The sequence below is a fragment of the Malania oleifera genome, chromosome 9 (assembly GCF_029873635.1).
Source record: "Malania oleifera isolate guangnan ecotype guangnan chromosome 9, ASM2987363v1, whole genome shotgun sequence".
NCBI classification, from domain to species: domain Eukaryota; kingdom Viridiplantae; phylum Streptophyta; class Magnoliopsida; order Santalales; family Ximeniaceae; genus Malania; species Malania oleifera.
This window is the reverse complement of record NC_080425.1, coordinates 37,598,825-37,611,999: the sequence shown is the minus strand read 5'-3', so window position 1 is coordinate 37,611,999 and position 13,175 is coordinate 37,598,825. Positions and strand designations below refer to the sequence as shown.

At 35.0% G+C, this 13,175-nt stretch overlaps 1 protein-coding gene across 1 annotated transcript; it reads right to left on the bottom strand.

Moving 5' to 3' along the window:
- Window positions 1–398: 398 nt before the first annotated feature.
- Window positions 399–4,539, bottom strand: LOC131164653 (mitogen-activated protein kinase homolog NTF3-like). The gene is made up of 3 exons (XM_058122004.1): window positions 4,172–4,539; window positions 3,646–4,084; window positions 399–1,379 (listed from the first exon to the last, which is right to left on the bottom strand). Exons 2-3 carry the CDS (start codon window positions 4,066–4,068, stop codon window positions 693–695), a joined length of 1,110 nt encoding a protein of 369 aa, XP_057977987.1. The 5' UTR covers window positions 4,069–4,084; window positions 4,172–4,539; the 3' UTR covers window positions 399–692.
- Between the last annotated feature and the right edge of the window lie 8,636 nt (window positions 4,540–13,175).

Here is a 13,175-nt window from a genome sequence, read left to right as displayed (position 1 = left end):
CTCCACCAAACCAGCAGTTGCTGGTTACAGGGTTTGGTTGAATTGACAAATTTAGCCTTTCAGCAGTCAAGAAGGAAGCTGATTGCATGGCTTTGAACAACTTTAAAGCTTCATAGCTAAGCCCAGATTGTTGAACTCAAGATAATAAAATGTTAAAAGATATAAAATTTGGCTGCAAATCCATTTGGACCATCTCAGACAGCAACCTAAATACCTAAATAACCAGAAAGTACTGTATTATAGGTAATCACATCAGGTTTAAAGCCTGCATTTTGCATTAAGTTTAGAAGTTTCAGTGCAGTGTCCATTTTTCCCTCATTCACATAAGCTCCTATCAACTCATTCCACATGGCAGTGTCCATGTTTTCTGCCTCAGCAAATACACTCTCTGCATAAACTGATTCGAATTTGCATGAAAGAAATCAACTTATAAACTGCACAAAAATTTCAAAAATACTTTTCACAAGTTATGAGAAGCTGCATCCATGGTAAAAGAAAAAACAAATAAACTCTTAAAGCTAACGAAGACTATAAATCCTCTCAACTACTACCAACGGCAGCAACCTCAGGACGGTAGAGTGAAGTATTTCTCTCCACATCATCTCCCTCATACCCCGCTCCTCCAAATTTTCATTTATCTCAAAAAAGAAAAAAAAAATGAACTCTAAGCTAACGAAGGCTATCAAAACCTGTCAACTACTACCAACAGCAGCAACCTCAGGGTGGTAGTGAAGCATCTCTCTCCACATTATCTCCCTCATAACCCGCTCCCCCAAATTTTCATTTATCTGAAGATTGAGTGGGGCAGGTGCTGGAGGATCGCAACTCGTATCATACAAGTCAAACATATATGGGTGTTGGAGAGCGTCTGCAGCAGTAATCCTCTTTGACGGATCAAACACAAGCATCCTCTCTAACAAATCTATCGCTAGAGGATCTGCCTCGGGAAACAACTGCACAAATGGGATTCCTTTCGAGTAAGGGAATGAACTGATGAATGTCCTGGCCTTTGGGTTATCAATGAATGCTAGATCAGCTTCCTGCCGACTCCCAAGAACACTGATTATTAGTTTAAGCTGGTCAAGCCAATCGGTTCCAGGGAAGATAGGCTTTCGGCCAAGGATTTCAGCAAAAATACATCCAACAGACCAGACGTCAATGGATGCTTCATAAGTGTCAGACCTGAGGAGAAGCTCTGGAGCCCGATACCATCGGGTGACAACGTACTCTGTCATGAACTCACCGTCGCCTCTGCTGGTACGCGCTAGTCCAAAATCGCATATTTTCAGGTCGCAGTTCGCATTGATGAGGATGTTGCCTGGCTTTAGGTCACGATGAAGAATATTTGCTGAGTGAAGATGCCGCAGCCCCCGAAGCAGCTGTATAATGCAAAACCAAATCAATAGGCGAAACTTTAAATTTAATAACATTAAATAAAAAATTGCTAAAGATAAATATTAAAATTTCTACATGATCAGAGCATTTTGTTACATATTTAATTCGAAGAAAAAAGAGACAATTGATAAGAAAACTATCAATAAATTTGAATGGAAGGAAGATGTATATTAAATTAAGACAGACTTTCAAATGACTCATGGATCAATGATTCCTTGTTTGTTTTACTGAACTAAACAAGTAATTGAAGATCTAATTGACACGAGTTTTACTATTTGAATTAAATGGTGAACTACAATTGTCCACTTGTGCTATGGGAAAAGGAAATTTTTTAACTCATTGAATATCCTGGTTAAACAAATTCACTCTAATTACAAAAAAACTTCTTGATCATTGAAGGCACTTTGATTCATAGGAAGACAGTTTAACTGACTCCTCATTCAGAACATAGAAATATTAATAACAAGGAATACATAATTTCACTGGCTTGGATCTAATTGACGCGAGTTTTACTATGTGAATTAGATGGTGAACTACAGTTGTCCACTTGTGCTATGGGAAAAGGAAATTTTTTAACTCATTGAATATTCTGGTTAAACAAATTCACTCTAATTACAAAAAAACTCCTTGATCATTGAAGGCACTTTGATTCATAGGAAGACAGTTTAACTGACTCCTCATTCAGAACATAGAAATATTAATAACAAGGAATACATAATTTCACTGGCTTGGGACAGCAGTTTAGTTACTCCATTGCAATTCAGACATCACAAGTTCAAGTTGTTGAAACAGCATAAGTGCTGGGGTGATTAAATGTCCATAAGGGGAACTCTGGCAGTGCTAGTGGCAGTGCTAGTGGGAAGCCAAGATGATCAAATGTCCATATCGAAATGAAGCCAAAAAGGCGATTAAAAATGCCATGCCACAAACAAAGTTCAAAAAGAAACAGGAAAAGCCGAATAGGCGGTGCGTAAGAAGTCCTTATTGGTTCTCATAATTTGGAAATTAAGAAGTATGTCAAAAAAAAGTGGCCCATTTTAGTTAAGAGGAGGCGCTTGTGAGGGGACTCCTGTAGTCAAGAGACCCCATTTCATCTATGTCCCATTTTACTTGAGCATGAAAACAATAGCCAGTGTAGCCCCTTGGGAAATTCAAGGAGCAGATTGTAGTAATAAGCGAACAGTGGGAGAAAGGAGAATCTCATCTTCAAAATCAGACGTTGCAAAGGATTTTGAGGGTTTATTGGAGCCCAGGAAGGTGAAATCCAAGCTTGAGGGCTCAGGGAGAAGAGCGGTTGAACAAAGGAAGCAAACTGCTGAGTTTGCCTATGAAGCTTCTTCTTTTGAGAATAAGTCAGATTTTTACGACTATGAGAATGAAGGACTTATGATTAAGCACTTGCACATCTCAATGGTAGTTAATCAACTAGTACTCCTATCGATGCCAATTCACATAACTGTTATTGTAATTATGTGTGCACTTTGAAAGAAAAGAAACAAAAATTTATAAAATAAAGGAAAAAAAGATCCATTTTGATCCTCCAGCATTGCCATTATTGTCAAAGAGCACTTCAACATGATTTCGACAAGCCTAGAGTATAACTCTAAAAAGGGATTGACTTTAATTCTGAAAAAGCATGATGATGATGACGACGAAAAAGAGTTAGTTTGAAAGCATTGGATTAAAAAATCATGAGTTTTTTTTGACATACTTCTTAACCTATTGTTTAATTTTTTATTAAACAGGAGAATCCATCAAGTCCGCATAGTCCTGCAGTGCCGAGAGTGACCCGGGGTTTTTCTTAAGCGAAATAGACAAAATAAACTACAGCACTAGCCATCTTCGCCCAACCCAAACATCATCTTCTCAAGGTAGATTGCCATCTAATATTTGCCTCTCATGACCAATAATGCATTATTAATTTGACATACTGCTTAGGCACTTGTCAAAACAGAACACCTATGAACATGACTTTTCCAAATTAAGCATATTTACCACATTAAGACTACTCAATTCTACATCCATAATTCTATATAGTAAGATGAATACTGCAAGTTGAGCATATTAATTACACTTCAAGACCTACCCAATGCTATATCCACATAATAAAATTTCAGCAAATTGATTTTTTCATAACATTGCAGAGAAAGAGAATGAATTCGATCAGGGAACAAACAAAAAGGTTGTTGATTTCGCATTGCAACAAGTATCAATTCTGGAAAATATGTTCAACGAGAGATGGCTTCATACCTGACAAAGAAAAAACTGGCAGTGGTCACGGGAAAGAGGTTGAGGGGACCTAAGGACGTGATGCAGATCGGTATCCATGAGTTCATAAACAAGATAAACATCCTTGAAGCTTTTCCGGTGGGTCGGCATCATAACATCCTTCAAAGCAATTACGTTTTCGTGTTTGATGTGCCTCAACAGGATCATCTCCCTCAACATCCTCAGTGCATCAGTCTGACTCTCAAACACATTTTTTATCTTCTTTATGGCAACTTTCTCATTTGTTTCTCTGTTAAAGGAAGAGCAGACGATCCCATAGGCTCCTTTGCCGACGGGTTTGATCGGAACATATTTGGTGTCGATCTCAAACAGTGTCTGCCACAGCCGGAAACAATGCTTCCCTTGAGGCTTGATCCCATTCGGAGGCTCCACCATAGTCGCCATTGCCCTACAGATTTCCCTGAAACAGAACACCGTCTTTTCAACCTTTTCCATGGAAAAAGCCCATCAAAAGAAAGAAAATAAAAAAACTCGGATTCCCGCGCACCTTAAACTGGAGAACTTGTGGAGTATAAGCAAAGCAAAGCTAAATCGCAGAGAAATCTGATGGAAAGCACCGGCAAATTTCTCCAGGAAATTGCGAGAGGCACCGTGCAATCTTCCGGAGACTAATATATATAGAGAGAAAACGATGATGAGAGAGAAGTAGCCGCACACTTCGAATTCAAAATTTGCGATAAACCCTAGAAACGGAGTGGCGTCTGAAATCTCCCAGCCTGTCTCGCCAAGATACTATCGAATCCCAAATAGATCGGAGAGCTGTTACGAAGTGTCCGTTACCCACATTTGTTCTGTACTTTCCTTTCTGATCTTCAGGTCTCGACACACACATCCGCAAACCAACAACGTCAGCACGCCGGGAAACTCGGTTTGACCGCTTGCCTGCGCTGAGAACATAGACCCGCCAATAATATGATGCCACCTAAGCAATTTAAATCTACCCGTTAAGAATTAAATTCTAAATTATAATACTTCCAAATTTAGAATTTGATATATATTAAAAGTATGTATTTCAAATTTTCTTAATTTTGAATTTATAAAATATTAATTTAATATATGATTGATTATTTTTTTCCCTTAATTGGTTGCTATTGGTCTACTTTATTATTTATTACATTTATATTCTCAAAAAAAGTCATTGAAATTTCAACGTACTAATTAATAGTTGATTTTTACACTTATCCTTAAAAGTTGTATTTGTATTTACTAAAAATATAAAGTCTTGACAACCCTTTTAATTTATTCGCAATTTACTAAATTCTTGGAACAGAAGTCTTCAATCATATGCAAGTGTGTTATAGAAAATAAAATATATCATAATAGTCGGTATTTATATACTTAGGAATAGAAAATAAGTCTAGATAGTATAAAAAATTTATTTAATTAATTTAATATAAAATAATAATATTATAAGTATAATTGTTATACAATATAATTTTATTAAGCTATAAAATAAATAATCTTTTACAATAAAATTATTTTAATAATCATGCACTTGATTGTACTTTGCTTGTTATATTTTATTATTATTATTATTATTGTTATTATTATTATTATATTTTATCTTATGTTTTTTAAATTTTATATTTTAATATATAATATATTAAATGTAAATAATAATCTCATATATTATAAAACAATAACATAATTTATTATTTAATATAAAATAATAATTTAATAAAACAACAACCATAGCAGTATATTTTATTGCAAATAATAATTTATTTTTATTTCTTATTGTATAATTATGAAAATTTACTATTATATATTTATATTAAAGATGTTAATAATATTAATTTTAACTTATTTTAAATTATGCATAATAATATAATAAATAAGTAATTGTAACACAATTACATCATAGTATTTTATAAACTTCTTGTTGTTCAATCAATAACATTACCAGTGTGGAATTTTAGCAGTTCCTTTTGTTGTTTTTGGCCGAAAAAAGGAAAGCACAATTCCTGGAATGCACACAGAGAAGTTGTCATATTATTTAAGGGGGTGAGCTTTTCAGCACTTGTTTGATTTCCTCTTTTTGCTTTTCCATTTTCTTCTTTGTTTTTGTCTGAATTTTTCTAGACTTTGCTAAGAAGATGTCTTATTCTCCTTTAGTTGTGCTTACTTTTTAAAAAAAATAATTTTAAATTATAATCTAATAAGTAAAACTTTTAATTATTTTAAGTAAAAAATTTATATGTCTATTGAAAATTTATTTATGGGGTGGAAGTTTGTTCATTAGCGGAAAAATTTATAATGATAGAATCCTCATTCATCTTTGACGGGAGACGCAATGAAGTGTTTTTTTATTTTTATTTTTCATCATTACTATTATTTTATTCGTGTGCAAGTAAGGTTGGTGTCAAATAGTTCTTAAATTCTTAAAGTCTTTAGAGGAAATCAATCCATAAAAATATAAGCTTAGTCATCCCAAATTTGGATTCTATGAATAGTTTGAGAAGGCATCGAGTGTGGGTGGACTTCACAACATCTTCTCTATATATTCTTTAGATGACAAAATTGGAATGACCAAAATTTTTAATCCATAAAAGAGTAGACAAAATTTTTTATAAACTAATGAGTGTTGTATATCTTACACCCATAAAGAATTTTGATAGATTGGCACAATACCATTACACTATGATTTTTTATGAAATTAAATATTGTTGAGAAAAATTATTATATATATCCGAACAATTCCCACAAGTAAATCAATGACGTAATAAAAATAATAAATAAAATGAGACACAAGAAATTTAATGTAGTTCCCTCAAATGTTGAGGTACGTCCACGGGGCACAGCAATCCAAACCCACTATCACCAAAATTGTACGAAGTGGGTACAAAAGGTACAAGTCTTACAAATATACAATGGTGTATAAACAAATGTAGTAAGATGGAAATACCTCACCAATGTTAAGAACAGAGCTCCCACAAACCAACCAAATCAGCCAAAGTAAAGCAAAATCAGAGAAATACCAATATTTGTTAATAATAAATAGTTGGAGTTGCTCAAAAAAGAGCAGCAGCAGTTTGCTGCAGTGAAGAACGACCGGCGCTGGTGCTGGCTACAAACATGAGGAAGATGAAGATGTGGGGAACTATTGTAGAAAAATGGAGAAAGAAGAAAAAAAAATGAGAAGGCTGCCCAGTTGTGCGTTAGGCCTCGGTGAAGTTCCAGAACACGACTCTACATATGGCTTTTGATTTTCGGAGGTTTCAATATAGCATGCTTCAACAAAATATTAAAGAAAGGAGCCTTTTCCAAGATATAAGCCCCGCAAGGAGGGAAACCCAACAAATCTCCCCCTTCCGACTTATGAGGACGACTCCACCAATCCGACCAAAATTCGACACTTCACATGCTTGTCTCTAGACAATACTTTTGTCATCATATCCAAACCATTACCATCGGTGTGAATTTTGTCAAGTTTCAACAATTTCTTATCCAACACATCTCGAATCTAATGATATCTAACATCAATATGTTTTGACTTTGAATGGAAGAAAGAATTCTTACTCAAATGAATTGCACTTTGACTATCACAATAAAGAACATACCTTTCCTGTTTCATCCCCAACTCTTTCAAGAATCTCTTCAACCAAAGCAATTCTTTGCAAGCTTCTGTAACAGCAATAAACTCAGCTTCTGTAGTAGATAGAGCAACACATTTCTATAATTTTGATTGACATGCCACAGCTCCCCCTGCAAAAGTCATCAAATAACCCGAAGTGGATTTTTTAGAATCAACTTCACTGGCCATATCGGCATCCATGAATTCAGGAAATAGATTTACCATTTCCAAAGCACAAGCACACCTTTGAAGTGCCTCTAAGGTATCGGAAAATTCATTTTACTGCTAACCAATGCTCCTGAAAAGGAAGGTGTATTCTCAAGAGAAAGGGTGGATTGGGATTTTAAAATTTCTTTGATTGATTCATGAACTTATTTTAATTTCAACTGCCACACAAGCAAAGTCAGTTTTCAATTTTAAGTTTAGCATAAAATTAATTTTGTTAAAACCTTTATAAATGAATATACTAAGTTGAATATCCTGTTCATCACCTCAACACAATCCAATCAACACAATCACAACACAATCCACACAACATAAAGAATTTAGTAATGTTGTCAAGTTTCAGCAATTTAGCAAACCAAAGTAGAGTTTGAGAATATTTGTTTGCTGATAAGAAGCCATGTATTTGTGTACTTGTTTTCTCAATATAAACCACAATTCAAACTTCCAACAATCTTCCAAAAACTTAGAATTTAAATAAACTTTCAGTTAATTAGTCTTGGGTGTTAACCAATCAACGTACTCCCTTCAAGGTTTCCGCAATTTATATTGATCAACCAACGTACTACCTTTAGGTTTGCGCAATCCCAAAATCAAATTAATCCTTGGTTTATTTAATTTCCAATCCATGTAGTTTATATGATCAACAATTAAAATCCAACCACACAGTTAATATAAACAGGAAATTAAATGAGAGTAGGGTAGAGAGTGAGACGAGAGTTTTTACGAGGTTTGGCTACATCCGCCTACGTCCTCACCTTAGGCTAAACCACCCAAGGATTTCATTATAACCACTCCTTCAAGGGTAGGAGCAACCTTACAATCTCTCCTTCAATAGGTTAGAGTACGCCTCTTCAAATGATACCCCATGCTTGGTCCAACAATGATTTAAGAACCTAAACCGTCTACAAAACAAGAGCAAGTTTTGGTATACAAAGACTCTCTTAACAAGAGCATACTAGTACAACAATTCAGCACTAAAATATACTTCAATTCAAAATAATAATTGAAAGAGTTTGAAGCCTCTAGAAGTATATCATCGTGAGCTTTCTTTCTAGATTGAAAGAATTCGGTATAGGCTTAGAATTGTGTGAAGATTCCCAGCAAACCTCAATAGAGAAATTCATAAAGTAATTGCACAAGAGAGCTTTTAAGAGTATTGATAATTTTGAGAGTAAGAAAGCTTGATTGATGTGATTGCTTGGTGTGCATTTATAGATAGTTAATCAAGAGTATTTCGTGTTCCTCAAGTGACTTGGAGTGTTTCCTAAGTTTTTATAATAACTAGAATTTAAAAAATCAAATTTAGAAAGTACCCGTTAAGTTTAAAATTAAAATCTCAAAGAGTCAGTCGGCTGGAAAACATGAGTCAATCGCCTAGAACCATTTAAAACACTGAGATTTTCAAAGTCAGAGCGAGTCAGTCGACTAGGAAGACATGAGTCAATCGACTGGGTCCTCTCGGGTTGTTTAAAAATTAGTTCAAATTTTTGTTAGTCACCTGGAAAAACTATAACAGTTGACTGGGTCCCCTCGGGTTGTTTTAAAATCAGTTCAAACATTTGTCAGTCGACTGGAAAAAACTTGTCAGTGGCCTAGAAAGACCAAAAAACTAATTTTTAATTTATTTCCAAATTCTTTTTGTCTTTTTCTTTTCCCAAAATAATTTAAGTCTTTTGAAAAGTATTTTCCAGGGTTTTTCAAAACATGGTCTTTAGGTCAATGAGATTCCTAATGAGCTTCAAATCCAATCAAATTATCATTTAAATGAAATACTTACATAGAGACTCTTCTTAAGACTTTAAAACACTTTCTAACTTTGGAGTTTCATGCTTGTCCTTTGTTAAGTCATTTGAACTTTAAGCTTTAAATTCTCTAAGCTTTTAACAAGTCCTTTTTTATATTCATGCTCTCATGTTCTTCAAGCTTTTGTCCATGGGGTACGACAGTCCAAATCCACTATCACCAAAATTGTACGAAGTGGGTACAAAAGGCACAAGTCTTACATATATATAATGGTGTATAAACAAATGTAGTAAGATGGAAATACCTCACCACTATTATGAACAAAGCTCTCACAAACCAACCAAATCAGCCAAAGCAAAGCAAAATCAGAGAAATACCAATATGTTATTAATAATAAATAATCGGAGTTGGCTACGGTGAAGAACAACCAGCGCTAGTGCTAGCTGCAGGCACGAGGAAACTGAAGATGTGGGGAGCTATTACAAAAAAATGGAGAAAGAAAAAAAATGAGAAGGCTGCCCAGCTGCGCATGAGGCCTTGGTGAAGTTCCAGAACACGACTCTACACATGGCTTTTGATTTTTGGAGGTTTCAATATAGCATGCTCCAACAAAATATTAAAGAAAGGAGCCTTTTCCAAGATATGAGCCCCACAAGGAGGGAAACCCAAATCTCCCCCTCCCAACTTATGGGGACGACTCCACGAACCCAACCAAAATTCGACACTTCACATGTTTGTCTCTAGACAATACTTTTGTCATCATATATGAACCATTACCATCGGTGTGAATTTTTTCAAGTTCTAACTATTGACTTTGGTGTATTCCCAAGAGTGGGGTGAATTGGGTATTTAAAAGTTTCTACCTAGGTTATATCCTAATTCCACAAATAGTATTACACAAACCTAGGGTCTTTCTATATAATCATAAACCCAATCAAATATTCAAACAATTAACCACATGTACTGCATATAATAAATCAAACATAAAACATACATGTGCTGAAATTGAAAGTGCGCAAATAAAATAGAGAGTCAACACAAAATATGATATTGGGGTTCGGCCAATACTGCCTACGTCATCGCCTCAAGCTCACAAGCAAGAGAATTCCACTATGATTGCTCACTTGCATGTGGAGCGCCACCTAATACAACACCTTACAAGATGTTGCACCTAGTTCTCTTAACCGGGTCTAAATCAGTTCAGGACTATTCACAGGGCTAGTCTCCCTCTTCTGACAACCCATCGGGAATACAACAGATTCACAATATAAATTTCATGTACAAAACAAATGTTTATCCAATAAGCAGATTTGTACTAATATCAATCAATGCACGTCAACTAGATAAAAATTATAAGCTCAGTGCAACAATATGTAATAACATTCAATCTAATGTCAATAAGCAATTAATTGCATAAGTGTATTCTCAATCTATCTTTGAAACAATATATCAAAATATATCAATCACAAGTAGGGTTCCAAAGATTTCCAAAGAGTGTAATCAAAATACCTCAAAATGATTTTCTCAAAGTTTAAGCACAAGAGATATTAGTAGTATAAGTTTGTCAAAACAATTTGTGCTTCACAATCACAATACAAGCTTAGGAGTCTTGCAATACAAATGCCAAGACTCACTAGCTAAAAAGTTTTCCCACACAATGAATTTATTAATTAAATCGGGGGGGAAGACTTTTGGCTAAACTCTCTATAAAAAATCAATCAAACAATCAAGGCAATAAGAGTTTAAGCTTTAGTAAGCAATGTAGGATGATTTAGAATACTCTCAGTCAAATAGATTTTGTAAGGAAATGATCAATGGAAGAGTATTTTGGCTTTGAGTATGAAAAAGAACTCTAAAAAATTCATAGGAAATATTTGCTAATCAAATCACTAATCTCTCCTTAATCTTGCGAATGAACTCATATTTATAGACACCCTTAAAATTTTGACCGTTGGGGATGTAAGGGTAATATTTAAAATAATTTTAAATCATGTTTAACTAAAATAACCCTGATTTACCCTTAATACCCACAGTAAAAAATTGGCCAACCCAAGAGTTTCAATCGCTTGAACCTTGGGTTTGGTCGCCCGAATAGACACATGAAGAAAAGTGCATTTTTGATGTTCGGATGCTTGGTAGATGGTTTGGTTGGCTGGTCTAGGCGATTTTCCAGCTTGTTCGATGTTCGATCGCCTGGTCAAAAGTTCAGTCTTCCGAACTTCAACATTCAGTCACACGAGGTTAAAATAAACGTGAAGATCGGGCGCCCGGAGATGGTGGGAAAGTCCTTAATAAAAGTTTGGTCAACCGAGAACATTCAGTTCATTTCGGTTCAGTTGCCCAACCTTCAGTAAACATTTTGACTTTTCACACTTTTGGTAAACCTAGGCGTTTTCAACACGCAACTTCAGTCACCCGAAGCTTTCCAATTTAGAACTTAAGTCATATTTTTACCCCTTATTGCATAGATAATAGTGGGGACTTTCCTAAGTGCTTGTCCAAGGACTTTGGGTCAGTTTACGGTCTAGGCTTTTCAATTAAACCTAAAAACCTGGCGTCGGTCGACTGAAGTCTGTCTATGGTCATTTGATATGTTTGCAGATTAAGAGAATAAAGGGGAGGGAATTTTGAAGGGAAATGTCATTATTGGTATGTTGAGAAGATTGATAAGGAACTTCTAATGGTGGCTCAATTAGTAAAAAACTTAGTATATATTTACAAGATTTACAGAGAAATATTAATAATGGAAACTCGACATTCTTATTGTAGGTTGATGTTATTAAATGCGATTAGAATAGAAGATGGCTCGATGCTTTCATTAGCCATTTTTTGATAATACGTTAAGATCATTACCACTTTCTCCTTAAGCTCCACAACTCTCATGATCATTCTCCTTATTTTAGGCCATTTCGCTTCTAGGTAGCATGGCCTACTCAATAGAATTCATAAGCGTTGTGGAGCAAAGTTAGGAAAGAGGCTCTAACTAATTATAAGCATTGAATCTCTTTAAAAGCATAGTTGAGAACTGGAATGGAAAAGATTTTAAGGAGATTTGAACTAGGATGAAGTATTTGTTAGCTAGACTTAGGGTGCACAACAAGCTCTAGATTGGAGACTGATGAAGGGTTTTTGATAAATTTGGAGGCCAAGCTTCAACCAAACTTTAAAGAAATTCTATGTTATAAAAACTCTATAGCAAAGTGGGTGCAATTGAGGATCATAATACTAAATATTCCCATACTATCACCCTTCTAAGGCATTTTAAAAACAAAATTATTTGCCTTAAGGATGACAATAGGAGTAGGATTTGGAGGTGGACCTCTTGAAGTGTGTGGCAATAGATTTTACAGATTTTTATTATGATGGTAATGATAACCATGTCTTGCTGAATTGCTTGGAATGATTTTAGAGGCTTTCAAACTCTATTATAAAAACTCTAGAGCAAAGTGGGTGCAATTTAGAACTTATATCTTTATAAATATTAATGGTAGTGTAGTTAAAAGTATTAGAAATGTTATGGGTATTCCCCTTCCTAAAACTTTGGAGAAATATCTTGGATGCCCTATTTGCATGGTTTTGTGACTAAAGATATTATAGATTTGTGATCGATTAGGTGCATGAAAGATAGGCAGCGTGGAAGGCTCATGCGTCATCGATGGTTGGTTGGTTATAATATATATTGTCCTGCTGGTCAGGTAAATGAGGAAGGTCAGGAGGGAACAGCTGTGAGTTGTCCTGTAATTGAAGATCATGCTTCGTCCTGTCTTGGTGAATCTGATTTGATGACAAAGGAAGGTCAGGGTGGATGTAATGCCATTCCTTTGGAAGTCTCTAGACCCCCTATCCCTAATGTGGGGATGGAGGTAATATGTGCATTACTTGCAAATGGTGGATCATCAAAGACTTGCTGGCTCAAAAGAATAATGATGATGGGTTCACCTAGGTTAAA

What these genes read in the sequence shown, in the direction of transcription:
- LOC131164653 (XM_058122004.1), bottom strand. Translation starts at nt 4,068, where the DNA reads ATGGCGACTATGGTGGAGCCTCCGAATGGGATCAAGCCTCAAGGGAAG. An exon ending in GCCAGTTTTTTCTTTGTCAG is followed by an intron (nt 1,380 to 3,645) that starts GTATGAAGCCAT and finishes TGCATTATACAG; the next exon opens with CTGCTTCGGGGGCTGCGGCA.